We start from the raw sequence: 13700 nt of genomic DNA, 5'->3' as shown, positions 1-13700 counted from the left end.
ATCTACAGACACTCCAAAATGGTACCTTACAGGTGAAAGAAAAACTCTCTGTTTTACACTGCAGACTGAGAAATGCATGCAGTAACTTAAATTTCCACTTATTCTGCAATCATTTGTCACAGGATGCAAATTGTTCGTGCGGTTATGAGATAGAAGATGTTAACCATTTTTTGTTTACTTGTCCGAAATATCGAAATAAGAGAATTGATCTTTTTAACGAATTAAGGCAATTTCACCCTTTAAAATGTCCAATTACTTTTAGTTTTGGTAACAAAGAGTTGTCTTTAGAAAATAATAATAAAATATTTTTGACTGTTCAACAATTTTAATAAAAGTAAGCAAACGCTTTTGATTTTGAAAAACAAACCAGCACAATCCCAATAAATATTAATGTATTTTTCTTTCATTTTTTGCAAAACAATAGACAAGATTCTTTCCTTTCTTCTTTCTATTTTTTTCTTCTATATTTCATTTTCTCAAAATCTATTTTGTTTTTGTTATATTCGGCAAAATGTACATGTTTTCTAAGTCATTGTAACGCGCAAATATATAAAAAATCAGTTAAACATCGTTAAATACCATTCAAGCTAGGAGAACATGTACACCCAATCATTTTTATTGTTCTTTCTTACCTAAAATCATTTTAAAGCCAAGTACTATATATGTGTGAGTTTTGTTAATTCTATCTAACTGATAGTCATTCTTGTAAAATAAGTTATTGTAATTTATTGCATCAGGGAAGACCCGTTGCTAATGTTGAGAGAACTTAATTGTGGGTCAACCCTTTTGCCAAATATGTCATGTCATTGTATTGTAATTGTCTACATGTATGTATATGTCTTATTTTTGGCAATAAAATATGTTTAAATCAAGTTTAAGAAATAAAACTTCGCCCCGTGGGGCGGAGCAAGATTTAAGAAATAAAACGGCAGGGCGCGGAGCGAAAACACGATAATTAGCGGGGGCACGGGGCGAAGTTTAATAAATAAAACTTCGCCCCGCGCATTCGCTAATTAGCGTGTGTTCGCCCCACGACCCCGCCAAGCAAAAAGTCGAGAAATAACAAGTTGAAATGGCGGGAGCGCGGAGCGAAAACACGCTTATTAGCGAGGGCGCGGGCGAAGTTTAAGAAATAAAACGTCGACCCGCGGGGGCGCGGAGCGAGATTTATAAAATTAAACGGCGGGGTCGCGGGGCGAAAACACGGTTATTAGCAAGGGCGCGGGGCGAAATTTTATTTATTAAACTTCGCCCAGCGCTCCTGCGTATTACCGTGTTTTCGTCCTGAGACCCTGCCAAGCGAGAAGTCGAGAATTAGCGTGCTTTCGCTCCGCGCCCCCGCCGTTTTATTTTTATTTGTTTGGCTCGTCAGACCAAACAAATAATGGTAGCGAAATTTCAGACCCTGATGCTGTTAATTGCAAATGCCGAAAGTAGTCCGCTTTTTTGAAGCGGTTACTTCCCTTTATATGTACAATAACGCCGAAAAATTCAGGGGAGATCACTGCGTAAAGATTGTCAAATGACATGCGCAATAATTTTCAAGCAAAATAGTTCCCGAATGGTCGAAGATTTCTAATATTGTTTTGTTCTTTATAGATATACATGCTTATGGTATGCTCCATGATTATTAGCATCTGTGTTAAATAACAGGTTTAGCGTCGAAATAATAAGAGTTACAAACCATCATTGCACGCTCGCTTAGGAATCGAGAGGTCTGGAGTTCAAATCCCAGTTAAGGCAACTCATTTTTTTTTAAATTGTTTAAGTCAAATAAACATTGAATTGAATATCAGTGTTGTAATAGCCAATTTACTACAGTAAAACCACTGGAAATTTCTGACATTCTGAGACCCAAACAAATTCAGCGCCTTCTGTGCTTTGATTTAAATCTCGCTTCGGGCTCTGGCTAATTAGCGACTTTTCGCTCCGCGTCTCCACTATTTTAACTTGTTAATTTTCGACTTCTCGCTTGGTGGGGGTCGCGGGGCGAAAACACGAATGGCACTAATCAGCCACCATAAAAAAGCAAGTTCACCATGAAAATTATGCCCATCCGGAAAACCATGTCCACCATAAAATATATGTTCACCCTAAAAACCATTTTCATCCTAAAATATGGCATACACAGTTGCTTGAGTAATCAAAAGGTAGTGGTCAAGCCTTGCACAAATGTTTGACTTGAATGATATCTGTCAAAATACAGTAACCAAGAGTTTCAGTCTTTGACTCGGCCATGTATTACGTTTTATATGTATTGTTTTCATGTTTTGAAAACTGTTTAGTAACCCTTCACATTGTTTTGATTTTTATCAAGTTTTTGTGAAATCTTACAAGTAGAATTCTACTTGAAATACCATGAATGAATATAATTATTTTTAGCTTTACATAATTGTAATAAAACAAGTGTCATTTTTATCACTACTACAAGTATATTTATATAAACACTAGTCAGACCAAATTGTGATTCATTGCATATAACTATTGGCTCTGAAAATTAAACTTAACATAATCATGTGATAAAATTAATGTAATACACATTGTATCATGTGATAAAATTAATGTAATACACATTGTCAAGAATCTGTTGTCTTTTTCCACTTTCATGTTTGGCAGAAAACTGCTACCGTCGAATATTTTTGTTTTTTGCCGGAAAATGGTTTACTACCAAACCGTCCGTATAAGGAATTAAATATTGTATATTATATTGAAATCACAATCCGAAAATGAAACAAAATATCTTTTCACAAACTTTTAAAAAACACTATCCATATTATACAGTCCTTCATGACGGTGTGATCTTTGAAATAACACATGTGTCTTTTGGAATTTGTGTTAACCTTTGTACGTGTGTTTGAGAATCGCTAGTTAATTCTCCAGATGACTTTCTCTTACACGCACGCCGGAAACGCGAGTCGAAAATACTATAAATAATAGGATTTACTGCACAGTTCAGGAAGTAGGATCTTGTCAAGATTTTGTAAACACCTTCACTTCCGCTGGAAGAGCCGTCTGCTGTAAACTTGCTTTTGAATTGTCTCACAATAAGATGTGGGAGGAAACTGCAAATGAACGCTATAGTAACCAGAAACATGACGAAAGTGGTTCTTTTTGCAGTCTGCTGGTTTCGGGTGTAAGCTTGTGAACCAGCTTTTCCTAAACCGTCCTTCATGTTACGAACGTGGCTTCTCACTTTGTTTCCAATCATGCAATACAGTATAACCAATATGATTACACTGCTTATAAACAAAATCGCAAGAGTAAGTGTGTATACAACCGGAAATGACGTATCTTTTACATTATTATCAGTCCCACATTCACTTCCGGTGAGATTGAATTTTGGGATATCGAAAGTATCTTTTCCGTAAATGGCGATTGCAGGCCATGAAACCATCGTTGCGAGGATCACAGATGCAACGCATAACATCTTTGCGACAGATGCTTTGATTTGCCATTCAAATGGTTTCAAAATTTTCCGGAATCTATCGACAGCTATCATTATCAACATGAACGTTGAGGCATTTGTGCAAACGCCATTTATGAATCTGGCCAATTTACAGAGCCACCCAGGCTCAAATGTAAACTGGTCTAGGACAGTGACTATCTCAAGAGGAATTGCTACACAACATGAACACAAATCTATAGCTGCCAAAGTTAGAACAAAACACTGAACGTTAGAAAACTTGAATCGCGTTCTGTAAATGTGAATAACTAAACTATTCCCGACTATGCCAGTCAGTGAAATGACGGAGAGAAATATAACAGCAGGAATAAGCTTGTCAAGCTCGTTATTGTTCAAATCCTGTAAACTCGACTCTTGTTCTTCCTCTGACATTTCTGTCTTGTTCATTTTTCCTGAAAAACAAAACCCAACACATTAGAACAATTTATGTCGGTTCAGTCCGTCTTCTATAATTAAAACGTATGCTCCCAGTCCGTGGCCGAGTGGTTAAGTTTGTTCTCACCCTGTGGGTTCAAATCAAGCCAGGGACTTTATTTTTATTCATGTTAGGAAGCTAAGAATGTCAGTGGTTCTACTCAGGGTCTGTTTGTGCCTGTAATAATGTAATGTAATGTATTAAGGGTTCATTAATTACATACGCGACTTTATATCAGCATATATAGCGTATAAAACGCCTGCAACATTTTACTGCAGTTGACTCTCAGTGACTCTACGCTTTATTCGAAAATTCGCTTTAGCCGGTCGAAGTATTTTGATTTTGAAGTCCCGTAAAATTTTCTTTAAATTATATATTTTAAAACACCGCGCCTCCAAATTCATGATAATTTTTATGGAAATTTGAAAATGTGTCTGAATGTTTAATATTGTGGAGTAAACAAAATGAAGCAATTTACACATTTCAACCAACGTAAATTACTAAAACGTGGTCAAAATATGCATAAATAGCCCTTACTGCGTTAGTAACGCAGTATAAATATACATGTAGTTGTAAATGCTGAAAAAATCAGCCATTAATTGCACAGAACATGTAAAATATTACTTGAATCTTGAATCTTTTTGCATATCCTAAAATTTTAGTACATTTTTATCAAGTCTGATTTTATTGAAATATTTTGACTCATCCGGCGGCATGCAGCTTTAACACCGTTTACGACACATTTTGACATACTCCAAACTCCGGATATCTAGAAAGGATTTTTTTTGCCCCGACAAGAAAATCTGTATCAATTTTCTTCTCAGAAATGTTTAAGTGTATATTATATATGATATTATCATAACCAAATATATTCCCTCATTCTTTGCCTTTTGCCAGAATATCAATATCAAGTTTATAAAAAAGTGTTTGTTTTATCGAGCGTTTTTTGTACTACAGAAAAACCACTAATGATTTGATGTGACTGGTAGGAGAAGAGCAAAATACTTTCATTAATATTATTTCCGAACGCTTTTTTTATTCTGCGTATCTCATTGCTCTGAGTCGTAATTTAAATTAAAATGAAAGAAACTTACAAATAACACTGTCTAGCAATAATTTTATCTTTCTTTTAAGCTTCTATCCAAAATTGTCCTTTCATTGTTTTGCAATGCACATAATGCAAACGAAACCATCCTCTTAATTTGTTTACATATCAAAAGCATCATAGACGTATATATTAATCTAATATGTATCCTATTTATGAACAGAAGCGATTGCAGATTACCAGAAATTACATACGTTTTTGGTTGAAATAAATCCTTGATATGAGCGTGCATTTAAAAGGTTATTGCAAACGATAAATACGGAAATATCAACGGAAACTCCCAAATGACTTCTGGCAAACAAACAGAACAAGTAGTTACGAGAAATTATGATGATTGATAATTAGATGCAAATATTTCGTATTAAATGTGAGTCATTTATACACCAAATAACTTTAAAGTGCTGTGTGCGGCAATCCGAGATTAAAAAGACATATTACTCGTAGTGTATAGCCAAAATGGCCAACACCATCAACGTACAAAGACCGCTTCTGTTTGATGCGTTAAAGAAGCACGCCTCAAGATTTATGCTAATTTTCATGAACATTTTGAAAATGTATTTAAAATAAAATATTGTGAAGTGAACAAGACAATAATTTTCCTGTAAACAGTTAACCCATACTGCGTTTAGTCACGCTGTAGCAATTATGGTGATTAATACTGTAAACTCGGTCATTCATTGCATATTACATGTAAACCATTACTTAATTGAATGGTGAATATTTTTTTATTTTATTTAAATGTCATTGCTTGTGAGTGCAGTTGACACTGTAGATCAGACCATCGTTTAATACCATATTCTTTTGAGTTATTTTTAAAGTGTATTAGTCACTCACATAATATCATCACACTAACTCACGCATTGTGTAATCGACGTTTCATTAATGTTTTGGAGATACATTCAATTGTAAGAGGTATGTTTGACACAGGAAACACAAATCAATGGATACTTGATGACCCCACTTGAATGAGGCTATGACCGCGGCATAGTTTCAAAACAGATAATATACTTTCGAATATTTAAGTATGATATAGTATTGTTTTACATGCATGTCAATGTCTACAATTTAACCTTTTCTCATGCACTACACTGTGTACGTATTTGAATGCTTTTGGAAAAATACTTATCATAATTATGCAACAGGCAGTGCAAGGTTGATTAGACGCTTTTTGTTTGGATGACAAAACAGACGGAGATATGTTCAACAAAGATGCAGTACGGGAACATTCAGTCGGGCTACGAAATCCAAAACTCGGATTCCGGCGCTAATTGTCCAAGGGCAGAACATGGTTACAAAAAATAACACACTAACACATATCATATAATACACGCATCTAATAAAATCTACGGAAAGATGTCAATAAAACTAACTTAGTAATCACATCACTTGTACAAAGTCATGCGCTAGTCTGAACAATCTAATTGGTTTTGAATATCAAGAAAAATACTAAAACTTAGCAGGCATAACTGTATCTAATTGGTTCAGACTGCTCGTAGGTTCAGACTAGCGCATGACTTTGTACAAGTGATGTGATTACTAAGTTAGTTTTATTGACATCTTTCCGTAGATTTTATTAGATGCGTGTATTATATGATTTATCAGGGCATGAAAATTATACAAATTCGTGGGGTTAACTATATTTGAACATGTAATTTTCAAGCCAATAACATAGTGAGGTGACCGAGCGCTCAGTTGTATAGGATGCTCCGTTCGTGTGCTTTAAAAGACACAAATTATGCATCAGAAAAAAAAATCTTCTTCTTTTTCAAAGTCAAACATTGATTATTTTACGGTTATTTAATGTTTAAGAGCATATTAGATGTTTATCACTTGAAGAAAGCAACGACGAATATGAAACCATTTGTCATAAATGAAGCAAAATGTAAAACAACTTAGCATTAATCTCAGTAACTATACTAATTGCCAAAAGATAACAAAGGCAAAAGATGGTTCAGGTATTTGGCTAATAAGTAACTTTTTGAAAACTATAACAGGATGCCAACATGTAAAGGACTTTGACGAAACTAAAATAATAGCATTTCTGCGACACAATGGTCCTTTATAAAACGCACGTCTGTATAAATTTGTATATGTTTTGACACGAATTGACAAATAATTCCATCTAATAAATGTATTGTAGACGGATCTTGTTACCCTGTCTTCACTCTCCGCTGGACAGGTCTTGGTCGGTCTTTGACGATGTCAGCAGCTAGTTTGCCCTGACAAAGCCGATTAACACCAAATTTATTGGAGACATGTTGATTTACAAATCCTTAAATTTCTGTTACCATGATTTTTTTTTGTCTTAAAAACAAAATAATCTATTCATAAATAGAGCTAATTAAAGTCTCACTTTCGATTTTGATTTTTATATCATGCTATATTTTCTTTATTACTAAATCAATTTCAGAATTCTTTGGACTGCCTAACTGATGACAATAAATAGATAAAAACTAGGTTAACCAGGCATCAAGAAGCCTAAATATATCTTTACTTTTTGTCGAGCAGAAAAAATGACACCGAAAGTAATATGTTATTTATAACGACTGCGTTTTTCAGCCAGAAATACAAAAAGTAGATGTAGGTGGTAAAATATGCGACGCCCTTCAAAACTATTTGACCGCTTAATTCTTGATATTTGAGTCATATCTTGCTTAAAGGGACTCCACTTAGGTTTCTTGACATGATGGGACTGAAAATATTTTTTCCAGACGAATGTAACATTTGATGTAGGTTTAGACCACTAATCTGTGTGCGAAATTTCAGATCATTCGCGCACTTCGTTTTTCCAGAATAATAATTCAAATTGTAAAAATATGACCAAAATGAAAAGCGTTTAAACGGTTTTCACTCAAATTGGGCTAAGAAAAGCATAAAAATACGAATTTCAATTTATTTCAAAATATAGTTCCCAAATATCTTTGCATATATTTCTATTTAAAGTGTCCCAGCTCATTTATGTAAGAAATTCAAAAGTTATATATTTTAAGGCCTTTAAACCTCAGTGGAGTCCCTTTAAGTAATTTATTATTAGGTATTATTATTATTTCGTGATCGAAGTCGAATTACACAACTATGACCATTTCACTTCATTTATTGGCAAATCGTCTGACCATTTACAAATGCTAAATATGGTCAAGACATGCAGTTTACATATAATTACACAAATAACGACATATTTAATCTTTAAATAATAAATGATCACCAAATGTCTAACATTAAGTAAATTTAAACTCACAAATGAAATAAATCCTACGAAGCAGCGTTAAATTTCTCAACTTATAAGCTTCCGTTAAAAACTTCATTTTTTTTTTACAATACTAGTGACATAATATTAATGAACTTTTGCACTGAAGGCCAAGCATTATTTGCAAAATGTTTCTGTCGTAAATCATTATATTTATTACAGCATAATAAAAAATGGTACTCTGATTCAACTGATGTGATGAACATAGTTTACATATACGATTTTGTCCTTCAATGCCAGTATATCTACTTACTTCAATACCAAGATTATGTGCTGACCAATTGACCAATACTGGCTGTTTAAATTGACCTACGCATTTATGTTCTGGCCTTTTCTCAGTTAGTTTGTTTGTTTGCTAACATAAGGACATGAGCCGTGACGTTGGTCTTGTTGTTATTGTTGTTTTTGTTTGTTTTTTCGAGCGATAAAGATAAAACCTTTTTTTCCTTCAATTGATAGACGCAAAATAATCAGAGAATTTATCAGACGGAAGTGAATTAATATTGATTTAAAAGTAACACAATTATTTTTCTTCCGTTTGGTGCATTCATTATTTCACGGTGTCTGTTATGTGGGATTTATGCAAATACACGGGTTTTGGTATTGCTGTTTTAAATAAGACACACACAAAACAAATACAGAGAATTAGTTATATTTCCGTACATGTATTTTCATTTTTAAACGTCCTTAAATTTTTTAAATTTTATCTTTACCATCAAAAAACACCAGATTATGCGTCATATATACAAACGAACGCAATGTAAATATTTTATATTATAATTGTTAATTAATGATATAGCTCGGCGTTAAGCTACTCGCAGTCACCGTTTATCCCTGTGTGCTCGTAAGACGCGACTAAATGGGTTCGAATTACTGGAGTCTATGCATCTTGGTAAGGTGGTTTTGATCCCTGCTGTTGCAAGTTTGTAACATCACAAGTTAGCCAAAATCATCTTTCCTGTTCCGGCTCGATATGACCTGAATTGTGTTGGTGCACCGTTAAACCAAACCAAACAATCAAACTAGTATAGCATCCTTCATAAGCATGAACTAAATAGAACATCAAATTGTTTTGCACGTAATATTAAAAGCTGCCTCTAGATGAGCCGAAGATTTTCAAGAAAAACAATTTGAGAAAAATGTACTAAGTTTTTTTTAAAAAGTAAAGATGTTCACAATTCAAATAAATTTCTTACGTGTTACATGCAATAAATGGCCTATTTTGCAATATTTATCACCATATTACTACTGCGTGACTAACGCAGTAAGTGCTGTTGTTTGCATATTATTTGGTAATTTATGTGGTTGAAAGTTACTTTGCAATGTAGTTTATTTGTTCACTTCACAATATTTTACTTTTTAATACATTTTCGAAATTTTCATGAAAATTCGCAAGGATGTGGAGACATGTTGCCTTAGCTAACACCAATTGTATTTTTTCCTGTTGGCTGTGCAAAGCTATAAAACATAATCTGATCTTACACTAACCGAGATCACATTATTCTTCAGAAACAATAAACTTTTCCTTCTATTTAAATGGCAATCATGAGATGTTTAACCTTAAAATAATGATTTTAAAACATTTTATTTGCTAATTATCTGAAGAAAGTATAGCGTTGAATGTGAAATTATATAATTTGTCATGTAAACGAAGAAGTATACAAGTTGTTTTCCATAAAAAAATCACTGTATAACTGTACTAATTGCCTCTGAAAAGCAACAGAAGCGAACGATGTTTCAGGTAATTGGACAATGAGTAACATATTGGGAACTACAATGGGAGATATTAACAAAATAGCTTTTAAGAGATAAAAATAGAGCATGCCTCGGGCATGATAATGGACCTTTAAACAAATCTGGAAATCCTCTTTATATTTCATAATACAAATAGCATTGTACATGCAAGTACATTTGCATTGTAATCAACAATATACATGTTCCAAACAGACGATCGAGTGCTTGACAATTAGGTAAATTAATCCCAACTTTAAATAACAAAACCTATGTTAGATAAACGCAATGAGCTATTTAATCTTATTTAAATTCTAATTTACGAATATTTTACAATCATTCAAATCAAAGTATCTGAAAATATCCTACCTTTTTATAAACAGCCAAGTAAATATTTCCGGACATTAGATACTGATTGTAAATATACATATGTGAGCTTACTTAATACAACGATCAGAAAATCACGTGACCGGAAGACATCTCTTTTGATGTTCTATGACCGGATAGCCATTGCACTACTACGTACGTTATGAATAAAACTGATTGTTATCAAAAAGTATGACGGCTAAATATAGAAATATCTCAAATTTATATCAATATTCAATTACTTAAGAGCAGACAGTTAATTGCGGTGTTCTAATGAATACAAGATCGATTACGCAAAAAATTAACGCCACTGTGCCGCAATTTTTGTGCGTTATTATGTTACATAACAAGAATAAGTGTTTTCAGAAATGTCAGGAGTTACCGTACAGTAATTTTTTTTTTACAGTCTTTTTTTTTAGTTTTTCTGTCGTTCATTTCGTACAGTCTGATTGGCAAAGGGCATGCCGTGTACGAGTAGAATTGCCATCAAGGAATAGTGACGCAAAAAAATCTCTCAAAAATATTTAACTTACTGGTGCAAAAATGATACATATATTGTCATTCGGATACAAAAATGTATATAAATGCAAGAGTTTGAGTGTTCACCCGGTGACATATTCAGTCTATGCTATTTAGGAAGATGAACAGATGCATTGTGAGGTTATTATGTATTGTTATATGTTTTAGAGAAGTCTCGTATACATATATTTGGATTTATTCAGACTGACATTGCATTGTTTTATAGATATATTAATATTTGCCATTGTCGGGTATAGTTTGATAAGACTAACAAATAAAATATATGTGAGTTAAATGCTAAGAAACAGCAGCTAATCACATCAAGAACTTTTATAACATTTCAACCATAAGAACATTGCAAGGATTTTTTTTTTTTGCAAAATCGCTGTGATAATGAAAAAGGAAGGTAACTCTTAGGTGCATTTTAGAGGTTCTCGCAGGAGTTGTCTTCCCTTCATGACTTCAATATGAATTAATGAACAATTATGAGTTTATGTTCAAATGTTGTATATGTTCCTATGTATGGATGAGACTTTTAATAAAGATTATATATTCAGTGTGGCAATACCACGTGACATTTACGTCATTTTTGGCATCATTTCCAAGACAAATACTAGTATTGCTCGATTCGGAAAAGAAAATAGCCGTAAATATTTTATTTCTGTATCAATATCTTTGGGATATGCACCAGTCTACGGGGAAAAATATAAGCTGTCCACAGAATATTGGATCTCCGTCAGTTTATAAGTCGTTTTATCAAACACTTTGCATAACCTTGGAAGTTGCTTGTATTAGAGCGGACTTCGGTTGCAAGCTATTTCGTTTTCTGGTGTTATTTTGTTCTACGCCATGATTAATAGGTCAGGTTTACATCAACCGGGGGTACAGACAGCAAAATCCTTCCTTAATATGTTTATATGTTAATTATTTATGGCCTAAATCTTGCCATTTTCTTCAATTGTCACTTCTGGCACCAGTTCCAAGTCGAAAAAAGGGACTACAGTTCAAAGCAGATTTTAGAATCTGTTGCAAATGCAAAGCAACATGCCTACCGGTCTCTTTCTACAATTTACTGTTTCATTGTTGATCTTTCACAAAGAGATTGTGAAAAAACTGATCGTGACTTAAAGCAATAACACTTACTTGTATCGCAATAGTGCACCGAAAAATAAAATTTTGGTTTCGTTTTGAAGATGTTTATAGTATTGCTCATCTTATCCTATGTAGTAAAATGTGATTTATTCTATTACACAATGGCGAAATTGATAAGAAATAAATTTGCTCTCAGTGAGAGAAAGAGTTAAAATAAAACAATGCTACGGAAAGGGTTACACTATAACGCGAGTGTTGTAAAAAGGCTAAAGGTAATTTTTTCAGTCTATTTTTTGTAAAGAGTAACTGACAAACACTGACACTCGTGAAAATGACGAATAGGTTCTTCTGTCCCCAAAAGAGAGACGTTGAAAAGGTATATATTTTTCTGGAATTGACGTATAATAAATTTCTATAAAGTTTGATAAACAAAAATCACAATTTAGAATTAAAATCCTGAATCTAATTGTCACGCGCATTAACATGACGTTCACATTTTATGCTTATTTAACTATTAGCATATTCATCATCAGTCAGATTTTGTTCTTTGTGTAGAACAATTTTAAATAGCATTACATATAACTTGAAACTTTGCGTGTAAACCTGATAGTATTGTTACTTAGTTGCGTTACTTATGATTCTCTATTTATCAAAAAGGCCCAAAACAGCGCTGAGTCGCCAATAAAAACGAGAACGGACGCCATGTGGAGTAAACAAAGTAGAAAATAGTAAACAGATAAATGATTTTTACAAACCAACAGCCATCGATCAAAGTCAAATTTCTTGAAACAAAACATTCTAAAAGTCGGACATAGCAATGATTATCAATGATTATATAAATATTTACATTAGCAACACGACTGGGTCCAAATATGACACTGATGCATTCATTGAATTATTGATAGCTAACATAAGCTAAGTAAAATTACGAATACATTTGAAGAGTATATTCAAGTTTTATTCTTCAACTGTCAAATTACTTACTTCTTTATTCACATATCAGATAATTCATTTATTTGGCATATGCATTATGTTTATCATGTTTTAGATTTTAATATGTAGTCCTTTTTTTAAATCTTAAATTGCAACAAAAATCCTGTTAAGGACATCTGTAGGTCATGCCGCGTGCAATAATCCATGCATTTACATCCAATGACCACATCGATAAGAAATAGTCCCAAATAGCCCTATCGTTTTTATTCAGTTGGAAGAGACATTATTGTTGAAAATTCTACTCGATTTAAATGTTTTCAAACCATAAATATTCCGTTCCCTTCCTCTCTTTACAATGTGTATTGGTGAGCTCTTTGATAAAGCTCGATTGACTGATATAATTAACTTAATTTGTCAAATATGTAGTTTATCAACAGAAATAAATGCAATAATAAAATAAATAGTGTTTAGTGTTCTTAAGTGAACGAAGTTATATCCAGTTCACGAAAAACGGTTATCGTTGGTATGAAAACAGGATGTAAAATATTTTTTATCAACGAGTGACACTGTATTAAAAAGTTGAATCTATTATACTTAAACATTGCTACAGGTTTATTGTATTTTCTGATCGTAAGATCAGTAAATACATAGCTAACACCCACGGTCTAACACAAAATTTCCTAACAGTCCTAACAACGCAAAGTAGTTCTCACTCAAAACTGCTTAAAAACCAGCAATTCAAAAGAAAGAATAATTTTTTATGTAGGCATTTAACGAATTACAGTGCATTAAAAGTTTTAGATTAGTCAATAGTAATATGAGGTTACAA

At 33.1% G+C, this 13700-nt stretch overlaps 1 protein-coding gene across 4 annotated transcripts; it reads right to left on the bottom strand.

Annotated features, from left to right (window-relative positions):
- Window positions 1–1842: 1842 nt before the first annotated feature.
- On the bottom strand, window positions 1843–10487 carry LOC132737992 (neuropeptides capa receptor-like). 4 transcript variants are annotated; one of them, XM_060725405.1, is made up of 2 exons: window positions 10331–10487; window positions 1843–3855 (listed from the first exon to the last, which is right to left on the bottom strand). In XM_060725405.1, the coding sequence occupies exon 2, from the start codon at window positions 3848–3850 to the stop codon at window positions 2786–2788; it is 1065 nt and encodes a 354-aa protein (XP_060581388.1). In that variant the 5' UTR covers window positions 3851–3855; window positions 10331–10487; the 3' UTR covers window positions 1843–2785. The 4 variants fall into 4 exon arrangements, with proteins under 4 accessions (XP_060581388.1, XP_060581389.1, XP_060581391.1 ...); XM_060725406.1 differs by lacking the exon at window positions 10331–10487 and adding an exon at window positions 8222–8295; XM_060725408.1 differs by lacking the exon at window positions 10331–10487 and adding an exon at window positions 5178–5255.
- Window positions 10488–13700: the final 3213 nt, after the last annotated feature.

This window comes from Ruditapes philippinarum, unplaced genomic scaffold (genome assembly GCF_026571515.1).
Source record: "Ruditapes philippinarum isolate M1 unplaced genomic scaffold, ASM2657151v2 ctg9178_1_1_1_1, whole genome shotgun sequence".
Lineage (NCBI taxonomy): Eukaryota > Metazoa > Mollusca > Bivalvia > Venerida > Veneridae > Ruditapes > Ruditapes philippinarum.
The sequence above is the reverse complement of the archived record's forward strand: the minus strand, read 5'-3'. Positions and strand labels throughout refer to the sequence as shown.

Excerpts from the sequence above, each read along its gene's own strand:
- LOC132737992 (XM_060725405.1), bottom strand. The coding sequence starts at position 3,850 with ATGAACAAGACAGAAATGTCAGAGGAAGAACAAGAGTCGAGTTTACAG.